The 16,715-nt window shown below is 42.8% G+C and overlaps 1 protein-coding gene across 4 annotated transcripts in view; it reads right to left on the bottom strand.

The window, feature by feature from the left end:
* Positions 1-16,715, bottom strand: part of SCN8A (sodium voltage-gated channel alpha subunit 8) — a 122,567-nt gene that overhangs the window by 92,100 nt on the left and 13,752 nt on the right. For all 4 annotated transcript variants that reach the window (XM_066584357.1, XM_066584355.1, XM_066584354.1 and 1 more), the window contains exons 2-3: positions 8,913-9,031; positions 5,848-5,937 (exon numbers count right to left, since the gene is read on the bottom strand). In XM_066584357.1, the coding sequence (XP_066440454.1) occupies positions 5,848-5,937; positions 8,913-9,031 (209 nt within the window). The remainder of the gene's footprint in view (positions 1-5,847; positions 5,938-8,912; positions 9,032-16,715) is intronic.

The following is a 16,715-nucleotide window of genomic DNA, read 5'->3' as shown; positions in this document are numbered from 1 at the left end:
TACCTGGAGGATAGGACATCAATCGTGTTGAGGTGGACAAACTGTTTGATCTTAAGTAGTACTGTATTTAGCATTTGGCTAAAATGCTATTTTCCAATGGTGTGTATATGTTAATACACTGGAACAGCTATGTCTTAAAGGGAACCGATCACTTAGGAAGAACACCATAAAATAAGTTATGATGCTGTTCGGTGTGCTGACAGACAGTCAGGAGATTTTTTTTATACTCACCTGTTCGACTCTTCCCGCACTGTCCAATAGTAGGGACAGGAAGTGGAAGAGTATAAAAGTACCCCCCCACCCCACCTGATCACCAGTGCGTCCCAAATAACTACAGTAACTACGTCCTTAACCAGAAGGTCTTCCAAATTGTGCTCAAACACCTATAAACAGAAAATAAACAGACACGTGGGAAGGTTTGAAGAATGTACAGGTAAGGAGGGGAAGACCGTATGCTGTCATGATGATTTCAAGAAAGGGAATTAACGGTAAGATAAATTCCTATGTTCCCCTCGTCATCGTGACAGCATACACATGGAGGAATACCATATCAAGAGGAAGGACTTAGGGTGAGACTACAGCCTGTAACACTTTCCTTCCAAAGGCCGTATCTCGACCGGCCTCCAGATCTAGTCTAGAATGTTTAACAAAAGTGTTGTTGTTAGACCACGTGGCGGCTCTGCAAATTTGATTGGTGGAGGCATGAGCTTTTTCTGCCCATGAGCAAGCTATGGCCCTGGTGGAGTGGGCTATCAGTCCTTCAGGGGGGAAAACACCCTGAGATTTGTAGTCCTCCTGAATAGCTCGTCTAACCCATTGGGTGATCATATCCTTAGAAGCGGCCTTTGTCCTGGCCGGCCCCTGAAAATGAACAAAGAGATTATCAACATTTCTGAAGGAATGTGTTGCTTCTAGGTAAGCTAGTACTACCCTCCTGACATCTAAATTATTCCTTCTCATTCCGGGAGTCCTGGTAGAAGGAAAGAAGAGTTATTGATTGCCCCCTATGAAAGTCCGTTAGGGTTGAAAAAAGGGATCTAGCTTAAATACTATTTTGTCCAGATGGATCAACATATATGGAGCCTTATGGGAGAGGGCCTGTATCTCTCCCACTCATCTAGCTGATGTAATTGCTACTAACAGGGCTATTTTATACGTGAGAGTAGAAGTAGGCAAATCCGCTATAGGGAGGCTCACAAAGCGATTGCAGAACTAGGTTTACATCTCTAGGAGGGGTAATATTCCTAATAAAGGGGTGAAGCCTGCTAGCTCCCTTAAGGAATTTCTTGACCCACCTGTATCCTGAAAGCCCCCAAGGCCGCAACTTGACTTTTAGAGCATTTAGGCTTAAACCTTTATCTAATCCTGCCTGTAAGATGAGGATTTATAAGTTAAGGATTTTGGGCATCTCTGGCTGAGGCAATTCCTGGATATCCTGACCCATCCACTCAGAAAATCTTCCCCAAACTTTTGAGTAAATTTTCCTAGTTAAGGGTTTAAGGCTTTCGCAGACGGTTGATACGACTTTATTAGATAGACCTACATCTAAGAATTTAACCTTCTCAGCATCCAGGCGGTTAGCTTAAAGGGGTTGTCTCGCAGCGAAAGCGTTTTTTTTTTTTTTTTAAATGGACCCCTGCATTATGCCCTGTGAAAAAGAAAGCATGTGTTAGTTTTTAACAAGCACATTGCACTTACCTGCATCAGCGTTCTGCAGCTTCTTCTTTTCAAGATGGCGCCGCTGGTCTTCTCCCACGGTGCACCGCGGGTCTTCCCATGGTGCACCGTGGAGTTTCTTCTTCTGTCTTCCGCGTTCCACTGCCAGTACAGCCACCTCATTGGCTGACTGGCACCACGTGATGGAGGCGGAGCTACGATGACGATGCGGTGACCAGCTCTCCAGCACAAGCGGCCCCATTCACCAGGCAGAAGACCGCACAGTGCAAGCGCGTCTAAAAAAGCAAGAAGCCAGCGAAATTAGACGGAGCCATGGAGACGGGGATGCTAGCAACGGAGCAGGTAAGTGAATAACTTCTGTATGGCTCATATTTAATGCACGATGTACATTACAAAGTGTATTAATATGGCCATACAGAAGTGTATAACCCCACTTGCTTTCGCGAGACAACCCCTTTAAACCTTAAAAACTCTCGGTACTCTAGCGGTCTCTGGAGTAGAAGGTCCTGCCTCATCAGTAGGTGAATTGGATCCCTGACCAAAAGGAAGTTTAGCAGTGGGAGTCGGGGCCTCTTGGGTCCCATACGTGTGAGAGGGCACCTGTGCCTACAGCCCGAGCATTTGTGCCCCGGAAGAAGAATAGGGGCCATTTGATGGTTTCCTTGGAGGCAAATAAGTCTATTTGTGGGGTTCCCCATTCCACGGTGAGCGTTTTAAACGCTTAAGGATGCAGAGCCCATTCTCCGAGATTCTCTTCCCTCCTGCTGAAGTAGTTTGCGTGACATTCTCTGATCCCTTTAAGTGAAAAGCTGATAGTGACCGGATCAGTTGTTCTGCCCAGAGTACGACTTCTGCTGCCACCTGCTGAAGATGAGGATTCCTGGTGTATCCCTGGTGGCGAACAAGTGATACAGTAGTTACGTTATCCGAAAAGATTTTGACATGTTCCCTCTTATCTCTGTTTTAAGGTTACAGAGGGATTTGCAGACTGCGCTTAATTCTTTGAAATTTGAGGTTTCAGTTACTTCATGAGAAGTCCCCTGCATATACTTCCCGTGTAGGTGGGCTCCCCAGCCAGCAGAGCTAGCATCGGTCGTAATGACGACTGAAGGATCTTGATTCCACTCTGTAATTTTAGTAATATTATCTACAGACAACCACCAGCGAAGGGAATCCTTGACCCTAGGTACTGTCCCAGGTCCTGTCCTATTTTTTAAGGATGAAAGATTGCAGTCCTCTGCTATGGAATTGGGCCCCAGGCACAATTACCAATGCAGGAGGTCATTAGGCTTTCATGGCCTCTCTAATGGATATCCGTGGAACCCTGTAGAGGGCTACACAGGCTTCCAACACATGTTGCCTTTTGGAGGGGGCAGGGAGGAGCCCTGGAGGTGGGAATCCAGCATGACTCACAAAAACTTATTTTTGCGCTCGGGTTCTAGGCTGGATTTTTGTGTGTTATTAAGCCACCCCAATTTTAATAATAGAGCGAGTGTGAATTCTAAATGTGAATGCAGACTTGCTAGGGATTCTGCAATAAAAAGGAAATCATCTAGATAAGGAATAAATGTGCCACCACCTCCAAAACCACTTCAGAGAAAACTCGAGGGGCAGAGGAGATCCCAAAGAGCAAACAAACAAACTGGAAGTGGCGGGCTGAACCCTCTATCTGCAATGTGAACCTCAGATACTTCTGTGTTATGATGGATGGGGATGTAGTAACAGGCATCTTTTAAAACTATAGTGGACATGACACTGTCTACATTAATCAAGGGGGTCATTGTTTTAATGGTTTCTATCTTAAATTTTTTGTATACAATGAATTTATTTAGGATTTTTAAAGTTTATTATGGTTCGATAAGAACTGTCTGGTTTCTTTACCAGGAATAGCAGGGAATAAAACCCTTTCTGGTAGTCCTGTTCGGGAACAGGAATAATGGCCCCTAGTGCCAACAGATTCTGAATCCCTAAACATAAGGCCTGTTGAAGAGAGTGACTGGTGGGAGATTCCCACAAATCTCCTAGTATGTAACGTGGAGAAGTCGATCCTATAGCAGTCTGCTATTAGTTGCAAAATCCACTTGTTCGATGTAATGTTCTCCCATGCGCTGTGAAAATGGGACAGTCTCCCGCCCACTCGTTGAGTGGAAGGACTAGAGCGATTTTTGGATGGATACTTACCCATTCCTCTTTTAGGGTAAGACCATTGTCCAGTTTTCCCCCTTCCCCTTGTATCCTCTAGATGAGGGATGGGGTGTGTATGGTCTCTTGGGGAAAGGGAGGGGGGAAGGAGTCTGTTGACCGGTAGCCCCTGGCTTTTATCGGCAGCTTTCTCCAACAGAACAGCAGGGTTCAGAGTCTGCTCTTTGACGAGCTATCCCCAGACCAGGTCTCAACCCTGCGCTTGAAGCTGCGCCCCCATGCGGGAGTCTGATGTCAGTATGATGTCACCTTGAGCCCTGGCCTGCACAGACACCGGCGAAGCCCAGGTAGGCTATTCTCCTCCTGGAGAGGACGGGCTGCAGGGATGGTAACCGCCTGGATAGCGGAGACAGCAGCAAGGGAACCCTTCCTTGGGTCCCTGACCACGCTGGCACAGGCGAAGGCTTGGGAGGGTAAGCTCCCCCTGGGGAGGACAGGCAGGATTCATGGAGGTTTCCACTATGGCTGTCAAGTAGGGACAGGAAGACACTGGTGATCAGGTGTGTGTGGGGGGGTGAAGAATGTTTATACTCTTCTGCTTCCTGTCCCTACAGGACACAGATAACTATCTTTTACAGATTGTTGGCAGTGTATATGTTCTAATAAAGATTACTTTATATCACTTTTGCTATATTTTGTACTTTGAGTGTTATGTACTCCTACACAATTTATTTTCTCCTCTTTTTAAAATTTCGTTTTATGTGTATGGTACATTGTGCACCTATTATGGTTAATATTGCTGGCTGCGCTCGACTTTTCTCATTCAGACCACTGTGCGTACACTCCCATAGACTTCAATAGGAGAGCACGTGCACTGCGATCTGAAAAGAGTGAGATTTTCTGACTGCATGAGGACTTCACCGGCAGACAGCACAACAACGGTGGAGTGGGCGAGTATAAAAAACGCTTCCCCCATTTCCGTTAGTTCTCCGAAAAGCACCATAACTTAGCTGTTCCTAGGTGGCAGGTTCCAGTTTCAAAGCCACAAGAAGTCACAGCAAAATCAGAACTGCAACATAACGGCAATTGGTTTCTATGGGGACAAGGTGCTAGCAAGCATTACAATATTTTTCTACATGGCCAGAATCCCTGTAATAATCTCAAGATTGTTTGTCTTTCTTCCCGCCACAGAAAGCAATTGACGTCATGGCTGCAATTTTACCCAACTTTGTGTGTGACTTCAGGTCCATATGGAGCCTAAGAGTTAAAGACAATTCAAAAGTTCATAGTAACATAGTAACACAGTGGGTAATGTTGATCCAGAGCAAGGCAACAAACCCCATGAGGTAGAAGACAATTTTCCTAATTTTAGGGTAAAAAAATCCTTCCCAACTCCAATCTGGCAATCAGAATAATCCCTGGATCAACAACCCCTCTGTCACTACAGAAAGTGTATCAAATATGGGAACCAAATACAGACAAGCTAATATTAAGGGATTCTTCTCCATTACTAACAATAAGTAGGTCTCATCAATTGTTATTACAACTTGCAAGGTGTCTTCCGGCACTAATATTAAAGTGATACTCCAGGCCTAGACCAACACAGATGGCCACATCACTTCTCCGACCACCTGATGCACACTGTGCATGTGTGCACCATTAATATAGGTCACCGCACAAGCTGCTTTTATTGGCCAATGCTGTCCATGTGGACAATACTGGCCAATCAGAGTAGCACATAGTGTCTTAGCCTACCAAACTGTGCGCATCAGGTAGTCAGAAAAGCATTGTGGCTATCTTTGTTTGTCCAGGCGCAGAAGGCACTTTACTCTATCCATGTAGACATGCATAGGTTTTATTAAAGATTTTAAATCACGTTTTACAGAAGTCTAAACACCACAAGATACATCTAATCAGTTAAAAAAAAATATATATATTATATATATATATATATATATATATATATATATATATATACACACACACATGCAGACTTGGTTATTTAGTATAGAGATAATGCATACTTACTCCACTTGTTTAGACCAGTCTGGGGGATTACTAAAAGTCATGAATACGCAGTTGGTCAAAATAGTGCACATAATGATCATGCTAAATACTGTAAATTGTTGTCAAGGAAACACAGTAGAAATTAGGAAAAAAACATTAAAAAAAAATTTGATAACTGCAAACTTATTACCATATCTGCCTCTTATTACTGATAGGTGTTAAACCTAGCATACAGCACTAAAACAGTGTATAGTCCACAAATAGTACAATGGTGCAAAACGTCTTCATGGGAGAAGCCAAACTTTACATAAAGTTCCATTTGTGAATAAGCAAGAGTAACTTAGGGAAGTATAACTACAGTATCTAACACAAACACAAAATCATCAGAAGTTATGTCAAGAATTACAGCCATTAAGGGTTATGGATTCCTTTGAGTGTTTTTTTCATTACTTTTTAGCTATTTTGTGCTAAAACAAAACATTTTTCCAATTAGTTTTTATTACAATTCTGCAGCTTGCATGTATTATCATCCGTCAGTGGAGCTCCGTCATGGTTTGGTCTCTAGCCCCTCACTTTTCTCTCCTGAACCCTCATGTACTGTAAATCCGGATTCACACCTATTAGTCGGAGGTTCCACTCAGAGCCACTGCTTCAGATCCGCTATAAAATCCCAGAAACTACAGCGCAGCATGCTACGTTATTTCATCTTAGAAAATGCTGGTTGCCTGAAATTGGACGGTCCACATTATAGTCAATGGCGCCTCTTCGGGGCCATTTGGTTTCGGCACATGTCGAATCTGGTGGGTACGATATTTTTATTTTTTTGGTGGCAGAGCCGAACAACAGAAATAGACTGAAACGTGTCCTAAGCTGAATTGCGGTCAACCTGTTTTTACTTTGCTTCCCCCTGATTTCACAGTGCAGTGGGCTATGATAATGCCTCATAAATAAACGTAATGAGTTCAGCATTATTGTGCACAAAGTAAATGGAGAACATATAGCGTCAGTAAATGAAACTATATGGCATATAGCAGCATACATTGCAGACGGACTCCCTGAATATATGCCTGCAGGCAGATCATAGGTTGTGGCACGTTCGGTATATAAATCAAAAACATTTTCTAGTGCATACAGCAAATGTAAACCACAAACTGTGGTGTGAATTCAGCCAATGATCAGAAATGTTTTATCCTTTGTCAAAAAATATTTTTTAAAAACACAATAGTCTAAATTAACAAGAAAAAAATGGTAAGTAAACAAGCCAGAACATTGCTTCAAACCTCAAACCAAAATGAAATATTTAAGTAATAAAATGTTAATTATTTTGAGATGACAAATTAAAAGGGTCAGAGTTTTCAAGTCTCACTAATGGATTGGATGCATTAGCTTTGTAAGCAAATGTTCCAACAGATCTGCAAATTAGAGCTACAATAATATGGACCTACAAGGGTTATCCAGGGACAATGTTTTTTTTGTTTAAACGCTGCTATCCATGCTGCACCAACATAAAAGAAGCCATACTTACCTTGCCTGCGGCTCCCGTTCCCTTGGTGCCCAACACCACTCTGTCCCAAGAGGTAAAGACTGTGGCATGCTCTGACAGTCGATTGTTTCTTTTTAACCCCTTTAGGACCAAGTGCAGTAAATATATGGCGATTGTTCCTGGGCTTTAATCCCGACTGATAGCAAAAATATGGAGTGGGGTTAAAGTCTCTGCTCCAGCAAGTCAGGTCCTTGGGTGTCAGACACAGCAGAGAACCCAGAGGAGAAGGAAGAAGTAGTTTTTAACCGCTTCTGCCTTCTCCTTCCCTGGCTACATAGCACTCAATGAGCGCTACGTACTAAAAAGTGGAAGTGTTTCTTCCACTATGCGACCCGGCGATCACGTGACCGCTGGGTGCCCTCTGTTACAGCTCAGCTAGCAGACCCCGAACAGCTCTGTTAGTGACTATTGTCACTACATGGGGAGGTTTTCCCCTTTAACTGGGGGTCCTATGGATGTCCCAGCTACAGTGGAAAATATTAAGTAAAAGTTTTTTAAAATAGAATGTGAATGACCCCCAGAGGCCTTATATGACGTCATGGGGGCATAGATGATAAATAAAATAGTTACAAAAATAAGAAAAAAATTTTAAATAAAAATCTATACATTAAAATGAAAAAGATCGACCGCCGACGGAAACCAAAACAGTTGCCATATGTGCCCTGCAATCCTAATAATTTTTTTAGCTGAACAAAAAAAAATTAGGGCAGTAAAACCACCACATGACTAAAATCCCTAAAAAGTGTCTGGTCCTTTAGGACCAAGGCACCCTGGTCCTTAAGGGGTTAAAATAATCAGAATACTTGTTAGGATAGAGACATACATGAAAAGATATTTTTCCTTTGCTGCCATATTATTCTTGACGATTATGTTGATGACATATCTCTATGATCCCCACTGATCAGCTTATTCTTGGTGCCGCTGTCAGCATGGACAGCAGATTGCACTCTCTGTATTGCATTGGCCCGAGGTTGGTATTGCAGGCATATCTCCCATTGAATTCAAGGTAAGCTGTGCCTGCAGTACCAAACTGGTCTGCTGTAATGTTGCCAGCAACATGTGCTTCCGGTGCTTATCACATCGACAACAGCGCCAGGAATCAGCTGTTCGGCAGGGATTTCAAGTGGCGGACTCCATTGTCCTGAGCAATAAAAAAGTCTCAGACAACGCCTTTAACTTTTTACACTAGGTTATACAGTTTGTCACAATACTAAGTCAATACAATGTTGCACCATCCAATAGCAAACGTATACGTTAAATGTATGATTTTTTATATGGGTGACAGATGGCCAACGAATGGTATGCATTACAACCCTTTAATATGGGGCGGGGCCCTACGGTGGTGGATGGCTGACAACATTTCAATGGATAGTATCCATTTAGGCATTCGTCAAACATTTCGGGTTTAACATCTCACGCAATACATCTTGGGATATGTTGGGTTTAGAGTCAAGTTGGTCACGGACACGTCTGTAGCTCAAGATATTTTTGTCACATTTAGAAAACAATACATTTATGACTTTAATTATCTGAAAAAGGATATGAATGTATCAAAATTTTAATAGCTATTCTCCTTAATAGGTTAAAAGGACTTAAAATATACAAGGCAGGATTGGCACTAAATCTGAAGATTGTTTTTCCTTTGTTTAGTACTATAAAGGTCTGCAGGGAAAGAAAAGAGAGAAAGTAGTTAGGAAGTTACAAAATGAAATCATTATCGAATACATTGAGCAATCGCCTGTTGTACAATGTCACTGTATAGTATAAAGGAGAAATCCACAACAATGTATATACAACCCACTTTAGCAGGTTTAAAGGGGTTTTCCAAAAACCAAAAGCATTGGTGGCAGTGGGGAGGGATACATTGTATAAAAAAAACAAATAAAACACAGTACTTACCTCCCCCAACACCCCTCGCCACCGCTCTGGTCTTCTGTTTACTTCGGCTACAGTGGTCATGTGATTACCCATGTGACCACTGCAGCCAATAGAAGATCCTCCATGATGTCCCATAAACCTGCTGGGTGCTTCAAAGAAGCCCACGTGCCTGTTTTATGTGACGTCACTGGGTTTTCTGGCCCGCTAACGTCACTTGTCAAACTAGTCTTATTGCTTGTACTCAACCTTTAAAAAAGCTGGGCACATGATGCAGCTTTTTTAGTTGGAGAAGCACATTAACAAAAAAGCATCAAGTACATTGATCATGTTGTACCTTTACATGGATACATTAAAAGATTACCTTACATATACATATAAGACAATTGAATTTAAATCAAATTGGGTTCCCATTTTCCCAAAACTCACATAACATTTTACTGTCCCTCAAATTAAATCTGGCTAAGGCCGATCTCACATGACCGGATTTAAATTGTCCGTGTGAAAGAGCCCTAAGAGTGATTTCACACCTGCATTGAAACCTCGAGTGATACTAATGTATCAATAAACCTTGGGCGCTATTGACACTTTCACCGACTGTCATCCTTTGGACCACTTTTTGAAGCCATTGCACACCGGGAACACCACACAAGACCTACCATTTTGGGGGTGCTTTGACTCAGTTATCTAATCATCAAAATTAGATTCCTGTCAAAACAGCTCAGAACCTTAGACTTGCCCAATATTCCTGTTTCCAATATATCATCTTCAAGTACCGCCTTATCACTTACTGGATAATACATCAGACCCACTGACAGATGCTATTGGCACAAGAAGAAATAACACTGGTCAACATGATTTTTTTTCACAAGAACATTTAATGGCGATTCTAGTACTATTTCACCTCTTGTATTCAAATGTGTTCTTAGAATTTTTCCATCAGGCAAAGTTTTTGGTGACACCTATTTTTGATTTAGGTATTCTTTATGGTTTGCCATTGGATGAATTACTTTTATGTTTAGTATCCTAAATGTTTTTATGTGAGTGGGACAGCGGGGATAGGAAGTCTCACTATATTAAAACCAATGGCCTAAACGTGCAGCTCTTATTCCTGGACACAACGTGTGACAAATGTACCTTTAGTGAATCCTGAAAAAGTGCATTCGCCTCCATTGCATATAAAACTGGGACGGGTGGAACAATTTGTAAAAGTAATTGATAGAAATTCTGCAGCGTTTATGCATTTGAAATCGAAATTTCCCAAATTTAGTGAAGCGTAACCAAAAAAGAAAGAATTTTTATAGAGCCACAAATAAGATCAGTGATGGATGATGAAAGATGTCAGGAACTGTTAAATCCATTACAACAACCAGCCCCGTTGTCATTCAAAAAGGTCTCCTTTTCTTGGAAAACATAAATCAGAAAACTATCGTGATCTAGTGAGTGATCTGTGAAATCACACCAAGCTATGGGATGCAATATGTCCTTAAAGCTTCACTTCTTGGACTCCTACCTGGACTTCTACCCAGAAAATCCTGGGGCGGTCAGTGACCAGCATGGTGAGCGTTTCCATCAGCAGCTTTCTACGATGGAGCAGATGTACCAAGTGGAGTCCCACTATGCTGGCGGACTATTGCTGGACCATAAAGAGAGACATCCCAGAAGCAAAATATTCTCATCAATCATCAGCAATAACTTCCTAGTAAACTGTATCTCACATAATGTTGTCTTACATGAGTACTAATTATATAAAACTTGAGAGGTGTGTCAAAAAAAAAAATTGGTCTGAAGGGAAAATTCTGACAAAATGTGAATTCCGGAGGTGAAATACTACTAAAATCACCATTAAATATTCTTGTGAAAAAAAAAAAAAGTTTTGTTTTGTAGGCCAGTGTAATCAATGTTAGTCCCTTATTAACGTCACACCTGTCACCTGACGTTATGGCTTATAGCGTGCATTTGTGTTTTTGTTTTTTTTTTCCGTTCTCCGATTTGAAAAAGTCCCAAACTGCACACGGTGCATCTCTGCTTCCTGTAAGACTTAAAGGAAAAGTCAGCAAAGCAGAAAGCAAAATCAATAATATTTTTTGCTGACGTGATAACACGTGCGGAGGAGAGAAGCTTCAGTATGTCCCTAATGCACACATCTCAAATGCATTGCTTTAAAAACTGCACTAGACTGCAAGCTTTACTGCAAGAAGAAATCCCCAATGGATAAAACAACAACAGAAAAAAAGTTACTATTCTTCTAAACCTATGGACTCTATAGATACAGGGGGGGGGGGGGTCACGTAGGAACTCATCAATTTAGTAATGAGTTCTGGAGAATGGTAAAATGACACTGCAAAAATTGCAATACTTCCATCTTAAGTGATGGGACTATCCCTATAATTTGCATATTACCCAGAGGAGCATGAATGACCTTTTGAGTCTCCTCACTCACCGTCTAGCTGCTCTCCCTAAGGAGAAAAGATAGTGTTTCTGACCCCTGTCCCAGGCCTCTCTCTAGTAAAACCAGACTCCTACTGAACACTGACAAAGAGCAAGCACACTGGGACAGCTGTCTGTGTATAGAGTCTGGCTTTGCTTTTAATTCCCAGTCATTGTAACAAGGCTTGTATAAAGAGTCGGACTTTGGCTTGAAGGAATGCTGCCTTCCAATAGGTGGCACTGTGGAGGTATTATTCCATCGCCCTTATTTAGAGGAGCTAAAATACACTTGTGTGAAAGCAGCCCAACTCTATGTATACCTCCAGTACCATTCAGGGACGTTGCACAGTATATGGTGCAGCGCTACATCAGCGCACAGCAGCTTAGACAGGTACAGACGGCTGCAGCAAATGACTGATCGCAGGGGGTGTTAGACCTCACTGATCTTGTACTGACAATCTGTGCTAACTGTAGGTCATCAATATTAAAGTCCAAGAAAACCCCATTAAGCGCTAGCATCACCAAGCTTGGATTGGTGCTCTTCGCAGATATTACACACAAATATGGAATTTAGACTTTAGAAATTGCAATCTAGACCAGTGTGCGTTACTTTGAGGAGCAGGGCACCCTGCCGGGCTGGACCATATGTGGTGTCATTAATAGGTTGCAAGCCTGCATGGTGAACTATACATATCAATGGGACTTGGCACCCTTTGTATGCCTTATCTATGTGCAAGTATAATACTAAGCAGCTCCCCAATATGTGGTAGGTATGCGAGTGCTCCTGCACACTGGCGAGAGCGATATCAGGATGTGATTGACCCCCCGATATCGCTCTCACAATCCTTCTGAAGCCCTGGATGCGAGACGTTTCCGTAGGGAAACAGCCACCCATCCCTGCAGGGCTGAAGGAATCTCCTGTATTCTTCTTTTTCATTTATTTTTTTAAGTTATTGATTATTTTCGGGGTGTGGGAGGGGGAAGGGGGGCGCACACTTTTTTACACGATAAAGTCTTACATATTTAAAGCCATTCACACGGGGCACTGCTATGCGTATGTAAAAAAAACACGCAGAAGCGGTGGCAAGCAAGATCGTAAAAGAATTCTCGGGATGGCATTAAAATGCCTAATTAGGGCGAGCTGTCTTCTTTTCCCAGCGTTGCATACACGGTAACTTCCTCCCCCTCCCTTTTTTGCAGCTGCCATAGAAGTCCATGGGAGCTTGTTGCGTAAAAGACCAAAAGATAGGTCTTGACTAGGGATGAGCGAGTATACTCGCTAAGGCACTACTCGCTCGAGTAATGTGCCTTAGCCGAGTATCTCCCTGCTCGTCCCTAAAGATTCGGGGGCCGCCGCAGCTGACAGGTGAGTTGCGGCGGGGAGCGGGGCAGAGCGGGCGGGAGAGAGGGAGAGAGAGATCTCCTCTCCGTTCCTCCCTGCTCTCTGCCGCAGCTCCCTGCCCCGACGGCGGCACCCGAATCTTTCGGGACGAGCGGGGAGATACTCGGCTAAGGCACATTACTCGAGCGAGTAGTGCCTTAGCGAGTATACTCGCTCATCCCTAGTCTTGACCCATCTTTTTACACGCCGTATAAAGAAAAAAAAAAGATGTCCGAAAACTGACGCGTAGGTCCTATTTTTTCAGGTGCATATATTTTAAGCGGGAAAAAAATGTTTGTCTCAATGAAGCCATTGAAATCCAATCCATCGCATGGTCGCATTTTAGGTGCTACTTTTACACACCGAAATACCTGCATGAATACGGCCTTTGCGTGCTTTCACAGGGGCGGAATATTTCCACAAAATGCTCCTAAAGACACAGCCCAATCTGCTAATGCGGATTTCTGCTCCATAACCAACAATGTACACATGCAGACTTTGATGCAGAATTTTCTGCTTCTTTAGGGTGACTACCCACTAGCGTTTTTTTTCACTGCGAAAATTGCAGCGTTTTTTTTTTCTGCAGGGGGTCTATGGGACTTGTAATGTTAAAATCGTGATTGCGCTAAATCGCAATTTAGCGCGATCGCGATTTTAGCTTTACAAGTCCCATAGCCCATAGACCCCTGCAGAAAAAAAAAACACTGCGAATTTTGCAGTAAAAAAAACGCTAGTGGGTAGTCACCCTTAGGTGCATTTTATGGAATAATTATGCACGGTGTGATAGAACTCTAAGGAACCTTTTATACGAGTGGAATATTTCTGCAGGATGCACCTTAAGGCCAAGGTCAGACAAGCGTGGTTTACACGCTGCTAAGCAACGTGTAAACCACTCTGCTGTCATCCTGAAAAAGATTGCGTGACATGGCTGTCTCTAGCTCCGTGGAGCAGTTCGGTCACGCGTCCGTGGTGTGGCCAGATCAATAAAGTTTTAATAATTATTACAAAATAAATAACAATAAGGCCTTAGTCAGACGGGCGTTTTAGCCACGATTTGCGCATGCGCATGCGTCCGGCGAATTTATAAAACCATTGCTTTGCAATGGTATCGGACACATGAGCGCTTTTTATGCGCTCGTCCGATAAATTATAGAACAGAAATCGCAGATCGCACCTATCTGCGATCTGCGATTCCTGTTCTCTTCTCTATATGCGCTCAATGGGGCCGGCGGCAGCAGCGCCGACCCCATTGAGAACATATAGAAGACAAATCATTCTTCTCTGCCACAGCTGTAACAGCTGTGGCAGAGAAGAACGATGTTTGCCCATTGAATTCAATGGAGCCGGCAATACAGCCGCTCCATTGAAAGCAATGGGCTGCCGGCGTGCGCGGGATGAATTGTCGGGAAGGGCTTAAATATATAAGCCCTTCCCTGCAATTCATCCTAAAATGTGTTAAAATTAAAAAAAATTGTATACTCACCTTTCCGCTGCAGCCGGAGTCCAGCCGCGGCCGCTGTCAGTTCTCCTGAACTGCTTCTCGGCACTATTCAGCCGGCGGGGCTTTAAAATCCCCTCCTGCTGAATGATCTGCCTCTGATTGGTCACAGCCCTGACCAATCAGAGGCAGGTTTCACTCACACACCCATTCATGAATTCATGAATGGGTGAGTGACTGCTGCCTCTCAGCGCTGAGCCAATCAGGGGCAGGTCTGACTCACATCCATTCATGAATTCATGAATGGGTGTGAGTGAGACATGCCTCTGATTGGCTCAGCGCTGAGCCAATCAGGGGGCAGGTCTGACTTACACCCCCTTCACACCCACTGCAGGACGGCCGCGCGGAGCTCCGGCTGCCGGGAGAAGGTGAGTATATATATATTTTTTATTTTTACACATTTTAGGATGAATTGCAGGGAAGGGCTTATATATTTAAGCCCTTCCCGACATTTCATCCCGGGCTCGCCCGCAGTGCATTGCTTTAAATGGAGTCGGCTCTATTGCCGTCTCCATTGAATGCAATGCACTGGACAGCTCCGGCCCGTTTCTAATGAAACGCGGCTAGGAGCAGATTTTCGGACGATTTGCGGGCGACTTGCGCGCACCGGTCACGCGATTTGCGGATGCGCATCCGTCATGCGATCCGCAAATCGTGTGAAAAAACGCCCGTGTGACTAAGGCCTAAAAAGGTAATAAGTAAAAAAAAAACCTTTTGCCATATTTATAACAAAAGAATCTATATAAAACAAAAATACATATTTGGTATCGCTGCGTCCGTAAACATTTGATCTATTAAAGTAACGCATTATTACCCTCGCAAAACCATGTCGACAGAAAAATAAAGAACCTATGGCGGCAAAAAATAATTTAAAAAAATTAAATATCTTTGAAAAAAAATACAAGTAGTACAGTGGGAAAAAAAAAACTTTCTAAGTTTGCTATAGTAATGGTACGGACCCATATAATTTTTTTTGATGTTTGTGCGCTATAGAAACAAGACGCACTGAAATATGGCGGAATTTCATTTTTTAAAATATATTTCTCTCCACTTAGAATTTTGTAAAAGTTTTTCAGTACATTATATGGTACATTACATAATACCACTGAAAAATACAACTCGTCCCGCAAAAAACAAGCCTTCATACAGTTACGTTGATGGATAAATAAAAGGAGTTACGCTTTTTTAAAAGGGGCGGGGGGATGGAGGATAAACGAAAAAGCTTGGTCATTAAGGGGTTAGAGTAATTATGATAAGTTCTCCAAAATAATTGGAATAAACTGCCCTGACAATTTCCCCTGCTACGGTAGACCTACACTTTACCCATCTACCTCATTTTAAAACCTTAACGTCCCCTTGTAAGTCTCTGCTTACAAACTTTAGAAATCTTACTGAATTTGAAACATGGGTCACTTGGTCTCCTCCATCATAACATTTGTTATCTAGGGTCTATGGCTACCTCCAGTCCTCTGAATTACATCTTAAAAGGCACTTTACCTCCTCATGGGAGTCTGAACTAGACACCTCCTTATTCAATAAAGGAATCCTGCATATCTATTCTCTATCTCACAGTTTGTTTCACTGTGATAGAATACAGAAAAACTCCTACAAAATTACTGCACACTAGTACCTTACCTCCTCCAGACTCACAAAGCGGTTGTTTACTTCTGAACTAGTGATACCCTCAGAAAAGGACATGAATAGTTGATCAGAGAGGGTCTGCCGATTAGGACACTGCAATACCAACCCAGTCCACTGCCAAATGTACGGAGCTGTTAGCGTGTATGGAGCTGGAAGCCAAAAGCTACCCAGAAAAAAAAAGCTGATCACCAAGGGTGTCACTGCCAAGAGGCTGGCCACCTCTGAACCCTGCCAATCATCTATTGATGACTTATCCTAAGGAAAGGTCATCAATAGGTCAGAACTGGACAGCCCCAATAAAGTCAGATAACTGCTGGAGATATCTATAAGAGCCTGAAACCTAGTTGGTAGCATTGCTCGATTATAAGGGTACATTCACATGTAACGGAAAACGGTGCAGATTTGCTACAGCAGAAAATTCGCAACAAGTTCTACATCAAAACTGAGACAAAAGGAAAAAAGTGTCAAAATCTGTGCCATTGGAACAGATATTGATACAATTCTTCATGTGCATCCTCAGT

This window comes from Eleutherodactylus coqui, chromosome 1 (genome assembly GCF_035609145.1).
Source record: "Eleutherodactylus coqui strain aEleCoq1 chromosome 1, aEleCoq1.hap1, whole genome shotgun sequence".
Taxonomy (NCBI): Eukaryota; Metazoa; Chordata; class Amphibia; order Anura; family Eleutherodactylidae; genus Eleutherodactylus; species Eleutherodactylus coqui.
The sequence above is the reverse complement of the archived record's forward strand: the minus strand, read 5'-3'. Positions and strand labels throughout refer to the sequence as shown.